The 15,638-nt window shown below is 42.8% G+C and overlaps 1 protein-coding gene across 6 annotated transcripts in view; it reads right to left on the reverse strand.

Annotated features, from left to right (window-relative positions):
- Itpr1 (inositol 1,4,5-trisphosphate receptor, type 1) overlaps positions 1-15,638 on the reverse strand; it is a 296,948-nt gene that overhangs the window by 256,220 nt on the left and 25,090 nt on the right. For all 6 annotated transcript variants that reach the window (XM_013010462.1, XM_013010458.1, XM_013010461.1 and 3 more), the window contains exon 4: positions 12,075-12,145. In XM_013010462.1, the coding sequence (XP_012865916.1) occupies positions 12,075-12,145 (71 nt within the window). The remainder of the gene's footprint in view (positions 1-12,074; positions 12,146-15,638) is intronic.

Below are 15,638 nucleotides of genomic sequence, written 5' to 3' on the forward strand. Positions count from 1 at the left end.
TTCAAGTGGTAGAGTGTTAGCCTTGAGCAAAAATAAACCCAAGCAAGAAGATGAGGTACTGAGTTCAAGTCCCAGTACTGTCACAAAAGAAAAGGGAAAACGGGGAGGGGCAGTGTTCAGGGAAGAGATCATTTCAGAGAGAAGAAAAGCCCAAGAATGCTGACTGCCAGGAAGAAATGCCTTGGCCTATCTGGAGCCTGAAGGGAAGCAGAAACTAACTACTGTGGAGCTGCAAGACACACTGATGACTGACTGCCTTAGAGTTCCGCAATCCCAGGGAAACAGCTCGTCTATCTGAAGCACAACTGAGACCCACAGAGGGACTCCTTCAGATCTGCCCTGCTTCTGCAGGCTGTGGTGAGGGTGGCCCACTCAGGCCCTTCCGTTGGCAGTGTGCCTCTTAAGTGTGGAATCCAGGATGCAGTCAGTGGACCACATGCACTCTGTGTAGCACGGCTCAGAATTCACTTGACTGAGAGACACTCTGCAGATGTCCAGAACTGGGCTAAATCCGGAAGTCCAGCTTGGGACCCATCCCTCTCTGGGGTCAGGATACCCAGATGTAAAATGAAGACAACAGTACCACCCACATCTCACAAGTGCTCCGACTGTTACAGAAAACCACGGGTGACCTTACCAAAGGCTAGGCATACAGGAAAAAGGGAATAAATAACTGTCTGGTGTTCATGATCATTTTATGGACTACAGCTGAGGACTCTCAAAACTACAGGTATCAGGGAGGGAATAAAGATCAAACAATTGGGGTCAAGGAGAAAAAAGCATCAGAGGATGTGTTGGTCAGCTTTTAGTCCCATAGCAAATACCTAAGATAATCTATTGAGAGAGCAAAAAAGGTATATTGTAGCTCATGGTTCTGGAGTTTCCACACCATGCAAGTATGATTAGCCATGTTGCTTTAAGTCTGTAAGCAAAGTAGAAAAATTATGTAGTAGAAGAAAAATGCTCAAAAACTCATGCCAGGAAACAGAAAAGAGAAAAACATAGGGACCAGAGTCCCACATTCCTCTCAAGAGCATGATGCCCAATGACCTAAAGACTTCTCAGCTAAGACACAGTTCTTAAAGGACCCACCATCTCCCAAAGCACCACCACGTCAATCAAACCTGGAACACAGCGGCCTTTAGGGATCTTTCAAGACTCAAACTATACCAGAGCCAATAAGAGCCTGTTTTCCAGAGGGGAGGGAGGGGAGGCAAGTCTCGATGGAACACCAGACTCTGATAGCTTGCAAAGACATTACAGAACAGTGGGAGGCAGCAGACTAAAATGATCAGTTGGCTTAAAATGTCACCCTTGAAATGTCAAAGGACCAGTGGAAAACTGTAACAGAAAAAAACAACAACAAAAACGACTAATTCCTCTTCAACCAACTTTTAACAGAAGACGAACATTATACCAGGCACTGGGCCAGAAGTACAGAGCCAGACATGATCTCTCCAGGTGCTCCCAAACCTATTGGGGAGGACAAAAATAGGAGACAGCTGTGATAATTTGGCAGTTAGCATGTATCTCTAGCATACAGATGTCTGTTCCACGTACCAATACTTGGGGCTGGGGGGGAGGTCATCACAGGGAAGAAGGTGAGAAACTTAGTATTTTGTCTAGGACTAATCTGAGGCAAACCTCACTCTACAGGCAGAGTAGATGGAAGAAGAGGGTAACTTGTGTCAGGCTGGGTTCATATCCGAGCTATATGAGTTCAGACTAAACACGCAACACTACTGTGGCAGTTCCCTCAGCCGCAAAAGAGTACCTTCCTTTTAGAACCATTCTGAGAAGAGATAAGCTCATGTATACAAAGGAAACTATCAATTAAATAGATTGAGTGATTAAACTATATTCATTCCTGTGAACTCTATACAAGGTATTATTTGCACCTATAGAAAACAGGTTATTAATGGGACAGGGAGATGGGACCAAAAAATAAAAAAGACCAAAAAACAAATGTTTTAATCCATGACCTAGAAGCTTGGTACATTCCAACCCCCCATTTTTTTTGACGCAGCATTGCTCTCTGACCCCAAGCAGACTTCCTACATCCCTCTAATTTCCTCACTTGTCAAATACAGAAAAGAAAGAGCTATCATACACTCAAGCAATTCACCACACATCTTCATCAATGCTCTGAAGACTGGATTATAAAAACCCTCTGCCAAAAGAAAAGTCCTTCATCAACCACTACATACTGCTGTCAGGAGACCCATGTAGCAATAGGACAATATGACCCAATTATACTTGCTGGGATTTCCAAATCCATTTTGCCTCAAATACAGGAAGCCACCTAGCAATATTGGGATTTTCATTAGATGAAAAGGTAAATGTGCTGTTCCAATGGAAGCATACAGATCCGAAAACTTATTCATCATTAGCAGCTGAATTAAACATAAAGGTAGATAAATATGAAACAGGGGCTTAAATCTATTTTGCAAGGGTGGCTCAGGTATCAAGTCCATGTAATGTCCAGAGATTACAGATGCCCATCTCACAGCTTTGAGCAAGCAGGCAGAAATCTAGCCAGAATTGAGGCTGTGTGGGACTCCTATATAATCAAGCAGCAGGCACCAGCCCTGGAGATTGTATAACACGCTGAGAGCATTCTATGTCTCCCAAGGAATTGATTTAAATTACAGTTTTGTTCCTTTTAAATGCAGTCTGTTGGTGCAAGATTGAGATAAGCTAGTAAATCTGAAATGAAGATTATAACCAAAAAACTACTAATCATTTTATTAAGTTTGAGCTGACTGTGTGAATACAGAAAAAGTTGCAGCTTCACCCAGGCACTAAACCTCCACTATGCCTCCAGGCAGTTATTTGACAAGCACCTTAAATAGACTGACTTTTCTGCCTTATTTAACAAGACAGGCAGAAACTAAGTCCTGTGCCCCCATTATGAAAAGCGGTCATAGATCAGAATCAAAAGAACAAAATAAAATTTAAATTAGGCCCTCCCTGTTTGCATGTGGGTATTTAAAACTAAATAAGATACGGGTTCGTTCCTTCCATGCCTTGCCAAAAGAAAAAAAGAAAGAACGTTGCTTAGCAACAATTAAAACAATGTGCAGCCAAGGAGGATGGTTTGAAAGAAAGCTAAGCCAAGCAAGTTTGTTTGGGACACCCTAGCAGACCTGTCTGACCCAAGATTCTGGCTGTGTCCCCATCTCACCTCTGGGAAAGGCCTGACTGTTTCCTTCATTGTCTTATCTTCACAGAGACAACCTGTAGCCCCAGAAAAAATGGGAATCCACGTCTGGCCAGCACAAGGTTCCTTGATCCCAATGGTTTCCTGTGAAGTATTAACCTACCTGTCTCTGCCACCTAATTCTTGTCCCTTCAAGCTGAGAACAGACTTTGGAATTCATTTCACTTAAACTTCCTTTATGTAGAGAAAATGAGGCCCAGAGAGACAAAGTAACTAACTTCTCCTAGGTATAGGAGCAGCTTATGGCAGGTGATGGGCTGGACTCTCACTCGGACTTTCCTCCTGCACTAGTCTTAGCAATTTTCCTTGTCCTTAAAAACCTGAATTGCAAGCCAGATTATGATCCAATAGAAGCAGGGTACTGACACTCAAACTCTTCTTATTACTGGCCATGAAAATTCTACTCTTCACTGAGGCTCCTTTCAAAGTTGTCAGGAGGTTTCAAGACCAATTACAAAGCACTTGGGTGAGATGTGAACCCTTTCTCTCTCTCTCTCTCTCTCTCTCTCTCTCTCTCTCTCATCAAGCCATCCTTGTGGACTATTAAAGTTCACAGGCATATATATATATATATATATATATATATATATATATAGGCTGATGTACAAGCATCCTGTCAAGTCTTTCTTTCTTCATTTATTTATTTTGGTGGTACCAGAAGTTGAACTCACACACATATGTGCTTGCTTGGCAAGTGTGCTACCACTTGAGCAATAATCCCATCCAGTGCCCTGGGACTAGGGAAAGAAGGGCTCAGTAAAAATAAAAAAGGCCACAAACCTGATGCTCAAACTCATGGCTACCCTTCAGCCCTAAGAGCAGCTAACCAGAGTCAAGCAAACTCTCTCCCAGGATCACAGCTCTCAGCTCCCAGGCTGTCACCGTTCCATTCAGGACATGTGTTAAGAAACCAGGTCTCCCAAACAGTGCATGCTTTCTCTGATATACACCAGGCCGTGATGAATTATATATACAGGGCTCCTGGCACTCACAGCCAGTGAGACCAAAGGGGATACTCTTAGGAGAGGAACACAAAGGCACAATGCCTATGTGCCTCTGAGCACATAAAACAGTATTTATTGAAATGAATTCCAGAAATGGAAACAAGAAGTATTTTCTTTGTTGTTGCTTGTTTTCTTTTTGTCTTGTTTATTCCTTTATATGTCTTTGGGACAGTAAGGAGGAAGCACAAAAATGGAGGATGAACAAATACAGCAGTGGTACTCACTAGACACTATGTTAAAAATGAACTATACAACCTGTGGGTGGGGATAGAAGGGAAAAACTGGGAGAGGGAGAGGGAAGGGAGAATGAAATGTACTCTTTGCCTGACATAACTATAACCTCTCTGTATATCACCTTTATAATAACATATAAGTATATGTTATTATAGTTGTAAAAGAAACCAGGTCTACAGCCAACACCTGACTCAGGAAATGCCCAGAAGACCAGGTTATTTGCCCCAGGCTAGACATTCACCAGGACCATAAACAAATCTCAAATTAGGCCATAAGTTATTCACTGGATATCCCACAGCTTGCCCTGGCAATAGCTAAAGATGCTTTACACCAAAAGGCCCAATATTCCCCATCTTTCTACTTCGTATTCTTCCTCACTTAACTGTCCTACATTAGTGATAGGGATGTACCTCAGCCCTAGATTCAAACCCAGAACCATGAAAAAATAAATTCTGTAGATAAAAGCTAAGAAGAGCTTTGGCAGGAAGCAAAGAAGTCCTTCCTTGCCTGTTCTCATTGAGAGACTGTGATGGTTACAGGGCCATGGCTTCAGAGAACCCTGCTGGCAGATGGCAAAGGAGGTGCAGGACAAAGAGGGGGGGACAGAGAACACAGCCCTCAGAAGAGGGCTCTGGCCTGACTCTGACACTGGTGAGACATGTGGCCATGGGCCAGCTCCTAACACTTTTTTTTAAAATTTTTTTTGGGGGGTCCGGTCATGGTGCCTGAATCTGGGCCTGGGTGCTATCCCCCAGCTCTTCACCTCAAGACTAGCCTTCTACCACTTGAGCCACAGTGCCACTTCCGGCTTTTTTTTCTGCTTAGATGGTACTGAGGAATCAAACCCAGGGCCTCATGCATGCAAGGCAAGAGCTCTACCACTGAGCCACCTTCCCAGCCCAGTTCCTAACATTTCTTAGCCCAAATGGTGTCAGGTATACATACCATTGGATGCCATAAAGCCAAAGGGAAGGATACACTGGAAAAGTTACATTATCTACACTGCCCCAGCTGGACACAAGAAAGTTTTTCACTCATTACCCTTCTCCTTGCATAAGTCACTACGGTGTGGACAATGGTTTACATTCAACAAGGTCCTCTGAGATGTTCACTATGTATTGACATGGACTTCGCAGAGAAAGCTGAGTATCAATGGTCAACATAGAGTGTGTCTCCAGTTAACCTGTATGCTCTTTCCTTTCTAACAGCTTTTCTTCTGAAACTGCACACTTTAGTAACACTGCTATGGTCTAAGGCCAAGGCTGACCTCTTGAAGTGAACAGAGATCAAATGTCGAGGTCAGGAACTTGACTATTGCCCCAATGTGTAAAACGTGATTACACAACCAATGGCAAGACCAACTCTAAAGCCTGTCTTATTCCCCAAAGTCCGTGGTTTGCAGTCCACAACCTAGGAGGTTATTCTTCTAACAGCAAAGACTCTGGAATCAAATGAAGGCTGGTTGTCACTTTCCATCTTTCCTCCATAGAAGATGCCTTTTATATTTAGTATCTCTGAGAGAAGGGATGGGCAGGAGTGGGAAGAGGAAAAGATGAGATAGAGAAAGGAATTTACTAACCACAAAGTTTCTATTCCTGGTTTCAATTTGCTGTCTGCCTTCCTTATTCTTTTGAGATTATGGACAAAGCCAGCACAAATCAGAGAGACTGAAGATTCTGCATTATCTTCAGTGAGTACAGGTGCTTTCCAGCGATACCACATTAACAAAGGATCCAACGCAGCCAAATGACTCTACAGCTCAGTTCTCTCTCCTCAAGGCTCAGAGGACAGTGACTGTTCAAAATTCATTCTGATGATGGAAAAGATCTGGCTACTGTCATAGTCACAGAATTATTTTTTAAGGCAATTCATTTCAGAGATGCATGTTTAAGCACCAGAGAAAAGTAAATGTGTTCGATGTTTAACTCTTTCACATCTATTCTGCAGAACAGACACCAGTTTTAAATAGCTGCTGTCCTCCATTAGGTCTTTATCTGTATTATCCCCAATCCCATTGTTGTTACAAGGAAGGAATTCTTTTCCTTGATTCTACAGAAAAGTTATATAATCACTCGGCTTGTACAGAGGAATGCTGGACTTCAAATCTAGATTACAAGGTCCATATACACAAAGCATTGAAAGACAAAAGGAGTAACAATTAATTACTCTCATACCACTAAAGCTTCCCTTCTTCTACCATTTATATATACTGAGCTGTATTGTTAAGGACTAGGAAACAAAAAGAGTAAGTAAGGCTTACTGAGCCTTTAACTAGGCTAAGCTCTAACAGTACTGACTTTTTAAAAAAAATTTTGGGTGGTACTGGAATTTGAACTCAGGGCTTTATGTTTGCTGGCAGGTGCTCTACCACTTGAGCTATGCTCTCAGTTTTATTTTGCTTTAGCTATTTTTGAGGGTTTGCAGTGCTAGGAATCAAGCCCAGGGCTTCACGCAGTCTAGGTAAGTATTCTACTGTTGAGCTATTCCCAGTTCTTAATATTTTCATTGCAGTGAGGTACTTAAAAATTCTTTCTTCTACGTACTCTGAAATACACATAGTCACCTTACTGTACAATGTAACATCAGAACTTATTTCTCCTGTTCCTTCCCTTTTTTTTTTTTTTTTCAGTCGTGGGGCTTGAACTCTGGGCCTGGGCACTGTCCCTGTGCTCTTCAGCTCAAGGCGACCACTCTACCGCTTGAGCCACAGCACCACTTCCAATTTTCTAATGGTTTATTGGAGGTAAAAGTCTCATGCACTTTCCTGCTTGCGCTGGCTTTGAGCCGGGATCCTCAGATCTCAGCCTCCTGAGTAGCTAGGATTACAGGCGTGAGCCACCGGCACCGGCGTTCCTGTTACTTCTTACTGGTTGACCCAGCTCTTTCCATTTCCTTCCTTCTCCCTTTCCCTGACAACCATTATTCTACTCTCAACTTCTATATGATATTTCCCACATGAGTAAGATCATCCAGTCCTTGGGTTGTTTTGCTTACCAATCACAATGCCTTCATGTTGTCACAACTAACAGAATTTCATCAAATACTAAAATATTTATCTAAATACTAAAATCTTAAAATATTAAAATCTTTAACTTACACATGAATTTATGAGGTAGGGACTATGATCATCTTCCATTACAGATGAGAAAGCCAAGGTTTGCAAAGGTTAAGCAATCTATCCAGGATTACACAGGTGAGAATTTGGGGAACTTGGATTTTAATCCAAGAAGGCTAATCCAAGATTCTACATTTTGGGGGGGGGGTAGGTCGTGGGGCCTGAACTTTAGGCCTGGGCACTGTCCCTCCGCTCTTCAGCTCAAGGCTAGTGCTCTACCACTTGAGCCGCAGTGCCACTTCCAGTTTTTTCAGTGTATGTGGTGCTGAAGAATCAAACCCAGGACTCAGGCATGCAAGGCAAGCACTCTACCATTGAGCCACCTTCCCAGCCCCAAGATCACCACCACTGTTGAAAATCCCAGGAGGAATTTAAAAATTAGAAGCTCTGAAGTCAGAAGCCATGGGGAATACTGTATAAACAGGCCTCAGATTCCTACTTTCTTCAGTACAGGTTATAAGAAACCTCAATAGAGGAATCACTTGCCAAGGAAAGAGTGGAAATGAGAGCAAATGACTAAGTACAGCTCTGCTGATTCTCAGAGAGAATCCATCGTGCCACTGGACAGCCTGTCAGCATCCCCTCTTCCCCATACATGTGTGCTAAACTTCAAGATGAAAAGGCACCACAAGAAAATGGACTAGAAACGCCTCTACAGTGCCCCCACGTACATTTTATGACCATCAAAATGACTCCAACTTCAAAGTGGACTTATATTTGGAAAGTCAACAATCTTATCCAAAAGGGAGATCTTGTTCTTCATTTTAGAGGGGGGGAGGGAGGGGAAGAGACATTCTTAAAGTAGGCTGCACCATCGTTGAAGGGAAGCTTTCAAAAATATGTTAAGTACTTGCTGCCCAGGTTCCATGGCGGAGGAGCTCTCCGCAGCCACGCAAGGGCCAGCAAGGGAAGATCTGCCCTGCTCCTCATCTATGGGCAGAGGGCTCGGGCTGCCAGGTGGAGGCTAGGACTGCTGACCTACATTTACAAAGCCTGCAGCAGAGCTTGTTTTGAACAGATTTCCCCACAAGCTCAAAACAAAACAAAACAAAAAGCAGCTCATAACCTAGAAAACTTTACTTTTAATTTATGGAGAAAGGCAGTCAACAAATCAAGTCAGCATCACGTGACCACCTGTAGAAGCAGGCCAGTAAGTGAAGCTTCTTTCTTTCTAAATGACCTCTGTCAGACTGTTGCTTTTTGTCTCAAAAGTCTAGTCAAAGTTAGGGAAATACCAGAACAGGGTAAAAAAATAAATAAATAAACTACAGAAATATGGGATGGTTACAACTTATAAGTGGAACTCATTCCTTAAAATATTATTCACATCTTGCCTGGTTCACAGCTATTTTTTTCATCATAGGATTAAATGAGGGGTTAAAATACCTTCTAAGTATTCTACTATGTTTCCTTTCCAAGTATCTATTTTTAAACATGGGTGTGTACTGTTTTCATTCTTGTTTTTGTTTTTGGCAGTTCTAGGGTTTGAACTGAGAGCCCCATACTTGGTAGGCAAATGTTCTATCATTTGAGCCACATCTCCAAGCCCTTAAGCATATCTTAATGCATGACAAATTATTATAGTAAAATATGCTTTTAACTATGCTGTTAAAACAAAATATTTCTCAGTGGAAAATGAACTATGCGACTGTGGGCAGGGACAGGACAGAGAAACTGGGAAAGCAAAGGAAGCAATGACACTGTCCAAAAAGAGATGTACTCATCACCTGACCCATGAGACGGTAACCCCTCTGCACAGCACCTTAATAACAATAAATTATATTTTAAAAATATTTGGATCGGGGGAGGTAGCTCAATAGTAGTGTTTCCCTAACATGCAGAAGACCCTTGAGTTTGATTCCCAGCAGAGGAAGAAAAGGTGGGAGAGAAGCGGGGTCAGGGAAGATGGAAAGAGGGAGACAGGGAAACAAGGAGATAGGGAGACAGAAAGAGGGAGAGAGAGGGTGGGAACAATCTGTTCAAATCAGACATTAGCCATGAATACCAGCATGAGATACTTTACCCTAATGTTAAGAAAAATGGACCTCTTCCTACTTCCTCAGTATGATTCAATTTATGTTATCATTCTAACTCAGTAGTCCAGCAGCTATTGACTCTTTGGTGGCCTCAACCTGGGAGACATTACACTAAGTGCAATAAACCAGGCACAGAAAGACACACTAACACAGAAGGGTAGCTACCAGCGGCTGGGGTGGGAGGTGCTGGGGGTATTGGTCAAAGGAAACAAAACTTCATTTAGATGGAAGGAAAAAAAATCCCAAATTCTATTGTGCATGATGAATATAGATAAAGACAAGGTAGTATATGCCTGAAAAATCTTACAGTAAGTTTTAAGGGTTCTCAACACACACACACACACACACACACACACACACACACACATGTGCAAAGAAATATGTATTTGCTCAACTAGCTCAATTTAGATATTCTACCATGTCTATTTCAAAATATACAAAATTTTTACTTGCCAATTAAAATGAAAAATCAACATTTGAAAAAAAAACTTCTAAATAGAAACGGTTAGTCACAGGTTAACTGTAAATAGTATTAAAAAGCTCTCCCCATTCACTTCCCAACTCTCAAGGCTTGAGAGATGCAACAAGAGCTCCCACTGGACCCAAGCAACACTCTCCCGGGGACCACTGCTCGGTTCTGTCCCGGGAGCAAAAACCAACCTGGATTAGCGCTTCCCTGAGCAATGCAGCTGGTAGTTTATAATTCAGGTAGTATGAGCAGCAGCTCTTGACTTCAGCTGCTCAAGAGATTCAACCAAGGCATTTTTTGAAACTCAGTGACCAGTTAAGTCAGGAGCCTTAGGGGAGCCCTGAGGGGGGGACTCAAGACATCATTAGTTTTGAACGCTCTCCAGGTGAATTCCTCAGGAGAGCCACTCCTGCTCCATTTGTCTCCAACCCTGTTACCCTGAGACTCCCAACAAGACTCTTAACCATGGATGATCACTGCCCTCCCAGGCTGGATGTGGCACCCCCTCTACCTCCTCTGCTAAAGCAGGCAGTACCCTCAGCAGTGACACAGTCCAGGAGACTGACCCTGAGTGACTGCACTGTGATCATTACATCAGACCTTTCATTTGTGCTGCACTCAAGATTTTGTTTTGGAAGGAGACAAGGAGGAGGGATTAAGAAAAATGCAGCAACAGCAAGAATTGCTTCAAGATCTTGTCTCCATTGACAACCTTTAAAAAGAAAAAAGAAACTGTTCCTCTCCCCTACCCACTGGGCTCTGGTGGTTCACCCTCATAATCCTAGCTCCTCAGGAGGCTGAGATCTGAGGATCACAGTTCAAAGCCAGCCTAGGCAGAAGAGAATACAGGCAGCCTCCAGGCCTAGAGCACCTTGTGGAGGCTCAGGTGGTAGAGCACCAGCCCTGAGCAAAAAAAGTCAAACAAGAGCTTAAGGCCTCCATAATGGTACCAAAAAATAAAAGTTTCCCAAATCCTTAGGTACAAACATCGTCTCCTGATAGTGGCATGCCAACTGGATTCAGCTCAGCCCCAAACTGCTGCCAGTGGCAGCCTTCCATCTGAACGTCTGCCTTCTATTTCATTTTAATTTCTTTAGCTTTCATCCAAAAAGTCAAACCGTTTCTAAATCACTTAGCAGTTAGAACTTATAACTCAAATGATATAATCTGCAAACAGTTAAGGTTCAACCTCTTTGGGATCTAGGTCAGGAGTCAAATATTTAACCCAGTAGGTTCTCAACCCCAGCTATATATATAATAATCACTTGGGAAGCCTTAAAAAAATGCCAGTGGCCCTGTCCAACCCCAAGAGACAAATGTAATTGGTCTGGAGTAGGGCTCAGAGTATCTATTTAATTTGAAACTTCCTCAGCTAAAATTGAAAGCCACCACCACCACAACAAAAAGCCAAGTGTTCATCATCTAAAATACTAACTATATTTTCAAACACCTTCTTCTATTAACTATACTACCTTTCTTTCCAGAAAGACCCCAAAAACAGGAGGTCAAAGAATGAAAAAGCCAACACCAGTAAGACAACAACCCTACCTGTTACCATTCAACAAAAATCAAATGCAATCATCAAGAATGTCTCTTTCCAGCTGAGACTACTGGGGCCCTCAAAGGATCACTGAGATCTGCTGAAATAACAATTGTCCTTGGAGATTAGATCCCCAAATCCTTTTTGGAGAAATAACTGCCTAAATGAAAAGCTTTAAACTGAATTAGCACTCAGAAACATGTAATCAACAGACAAATTAAGACTCTAATAAAAGCTATGTCAATCTTGGCACTGAATTTACTTATGCATTTTTCAAGAAGTTATTAAGACTTAAAATTATACTCTGGGAAAGATCCTAAGTAAATAAAACTATCATTGCTCACGAAAAAGAAAAAGAAAAAGGAAACAAACCACTTGTTAGGCACACAGAAGCAATAGCCCTCAAGAGTTTTCAAGTGAATCAAGGAGATAACTCCAGAAAGCCATCCACCTTACCTCTGAATTTCTTCGGTGGATTGTTAAGGTCTCCGGCTTCTGGCTGTACAACACAACGGTCATCAACCAGGCTGCAAAGAAAGTAAAGTATTATATCAAACCAAGTCCTAGAAAATAAAACCCCCTGTGCTGTACAAAACTGAAAATCTATGGGTGTTTTCGGTGCAAAACTTACACTGCCATGTTATTCTTCCATGATTTGTTTACCAAAGAGGCCTTCCTATGTATGGAGTTAAACCTAACCCAAAAGTCCAGGGTTCTACTTCTACGAAGGACACAAACCATGAAGCCACTGTTTTCCTGAACCATTTTCATGACAGATTTGCATACAATGTGTCATTCCACTGAAGAATCAATGCATTCAAGTAATGGGAGTGGAGGTGCCATCTTCATTATCAGACTCTGGTCTAGGACCTGGAGTGTGGAGAATGAAGATGAACCAAGAGCCTAGCACTTAGGTAGCTTAAGGCCATATACATAAACTGTTAAAAAATATAACCCAAGGACTGAAAAACACTGAAGGGAACAAACCAGAAGTCCACCATCCCCAAGGCCACTGGAGTAGGCAGAGAGTTGCAGTAGAACTACCAGAAGAGTTGAAAGAGAGGTGGGAGGATGAAAAGAGGGGCACATTGCAGGAGGCAGGAACCTAGTGTAACGCACAGAGATAGAAAGGGCTGGGAGCTGAAAAAGCAATTCACAGAGAGTGAAAAAATTTAAATAACTAACCTGATCCATAAAAACTCACATTTAAAGCCCTGATATATATAAAAATCCAACTTGCACAATTCTGCAGGAGAATCACTAAATATATGATAATATACAGCCACAGCATACATGTATATACCCTATGTAATACATGTACAGAATGCTTGCATGTATTACATTATATGTATGTGCTGTATATTATACATATATGTGAATGATGTGTATATAAATGAGCAGATGAAGAAACGGAGGCTCAAAGGGGTTATGTGATTTGCTGGCATTGGCAAAACTGGTTCATTTTCCTCGTGACCACAGTTTGCTTCCCAGCTAGCCTGTAGGATTTTTCGAGGTTTCTTCCATAAGCCTATGTTGCCTCTTATCCAAAACGCAAGGTACCATAACACTGAGCCTGTGTCTTCCTGCTCTCAAATTCCCTTCACTTCTCTTACAAGCTTCTGATTCTCAATTTCACCAAGCCTTGCCTCCCACCAGCCAATTCTCTCCAGGAACTCCCTGCCCTTTCTTCTTCCTCCCAACCTCCCTGACTGATCCCAAGGCTGTGCTAGACTACAAGCCACATAGAGGCAGTGACTTCCTGCTTCATGGCTCAGAAAAGCCCAAGGCTGTGCCTCAGTATCTGTTTGGTGGATGAATCAGTGTTGAGCATAGGCCACCAGCAGTTTGCCTCCTCTAGCTTCAAACCACCTGGAAGAACTCACTGTGCAGCTATAGGAGAGATCACATGGTCAAGGCAAGATTGAAAAAGATAATGTGCACATGTAAGAAACCTCCTGGGTTCCTGTGTGAGTTTAATAAAGCTACTATAACATGACACTTTAAAAGATGGGCTCAGAAACCAACGCAGGACTGGGTTAATCATGTTCTCAAGGCAGGAGGAAATAGCAGGAAATAGTCCCTGATCAGGACTACATTGCAGATGGCACTGTGTCATCACTAGTAGTATGATGTGGCTGTCATTTACTCCCCGTGCCCAGCATTTTCATCTGCAAAAACCAAGGATTCTGAACTAAGACACTTTCTGTCTCTGAAGTACTTATGCCAGGACTCTCTCATCCCCGGATGTTCTGAAGCTGTAGTCAGGCAGGGACCCAAGAACCTGTGCTTTTAACAAGCTGTGAAGGTGATTTAGAAGCACACCACAGATGAGTGTAGGTCCCCACATGCACCGGTTCTCCAAGGTCCTCCTGGATTTCTCAAGTTCAGCAAATTGACAAAGCCCCTGGGAGGTAACTTCCACCCATCTCCATAAACAGGATGAGGCCTGAATGCAGACCAGCCAGTCCCAAAAAGAGGCAGTCACTCATTGACCAGTGTTCCAGAAATGCTAAAACATAGTCAAAGGATAAAGGGGAGGACTAACTTTCTTTTCCAAACCAATGCCAATAGGAGCTATTCTCAATTATGTGTGTTTATTCTATATTTTTATACTCACTGTTTAAAAAAATGAGATGGTAAAAAAAAAAAAATTCAACCATGGGGGAATGAAGAAAAAGAGCTAACTAAGCAGAAAGGATGGAAATGGAGGTAAAGTATACATTCTAATTTTTAATGGTCTTAATTATTTGTAGTCATAGCTCAGAAAAGCCTATATAAATCAAAAAACGTGCAGCCTTAAGAATTTTGAGAATGGCCCCCCAGGCATGGTAGTACATACAAGTAATCTCAGCCTGTGGGAGGCTGAGACAGGAGGATCACAGATTCAAGGCCAGCCTGGGCTATTTAGCAAGATACTTTCTCAAAAAGAAAAAAAAAATGAAGAGCAGATATGCTGGAAGAAAGGGAGGCAGCAAGGGAAGTCAAAGGCTTCAGAAGCTCCGTGGACGCCCAATCTGACTGCAGGGAAAAAAGGGGCACAGTTTGGCCCTGGGGGACTGCAGGACATCCAGATCAGACTGTGGGCAGCCAGTGGCAAGGTGTGGGGGAGGTCATAGTTCAGGGAACCCAGAGGGAGAGACTGCCCTATGGAGGGTGACAGCTAGGGCCCTTGGAGACCCCAAGTCTTCCGTGCTGTGAAACCTTCCGTGAGTGAGTGTGCTTGTCTACGGTGGGGAAGTACAACCGTCCTGAACTACAGTGCTCGCCACAGAGGTGTATGATGATCTAGGGGAAAATGTCAGCACAGTGAACACCACAGGGCGTAGAAAGTGCTTACCGCTGCCGTATATTACTGTAGTCATTGCTGAAAAATAAGAAGAGGTAAGAAATTCAACGATGGAGGATGGAAGGAAGAGGGAGAAAAAAAAAAAAAAAGTCCGGCAAGAAGAAGAAAGAAGTGATGGGTAAGAGGCAGAAGCAGCAGCAGGAAGCCTCGGTGCCAAAAGCCAAAGATAAATTAATCAGGATGCGTCTGCAATGTAGATACCAAAGGCAGCAAGAAGTTATAGATTGCTGTTTTGTTTATTTCGTTTTATCTGGCAGTACTGGGGGGATTTGAATTCATGGCCTTGCACGTGCCAGGCCTATGCTTGCTCCACCAGTTGAGTCACACCTCCAGCTCCCTGTTTGAATAGGGTCTGACTTTTTGCCCTGGCCAACCTGGACTATGACCCTTGAATTTTTACTTGCTGTGAGCTAGGATGACAGGCATATGCCACTGCACCCAGCTTCTCTACTGGTTGAAATGGAGTCCTACCATGTTTCGTTAAACTGGCATTGGTAAAACTGGCTCATTTTCCTCGTGACCACAGAATTTGTTCCCAGTTAGCATGCAGGATACCTACTCCCATGTCTGGCCTCAAGCCTCCATCCTCTCAATCTCAGCCACCTATATACCTGTAATTATAGATGAGAGCCACCACACTTTTTTTATTGGATGACTATTTACTTACTGGCTTA

This window comes from Dipodomys ordii, unplaced genomic scaffold (assembly GCF_000151885.1).
Source record: "Dipodomys ordii isolate 6190 unplaced genomic scaffold, Dord_2.0 Scaffold12, whole genome shotgun sequence".
Taxonomy (NCBI): domain Eukaryota; kingdom Metazoa; phylum Chordata; class Mammalia; order Rodentia; family Heteromyidae; genus Dipodomys; species Dipodomys ordii.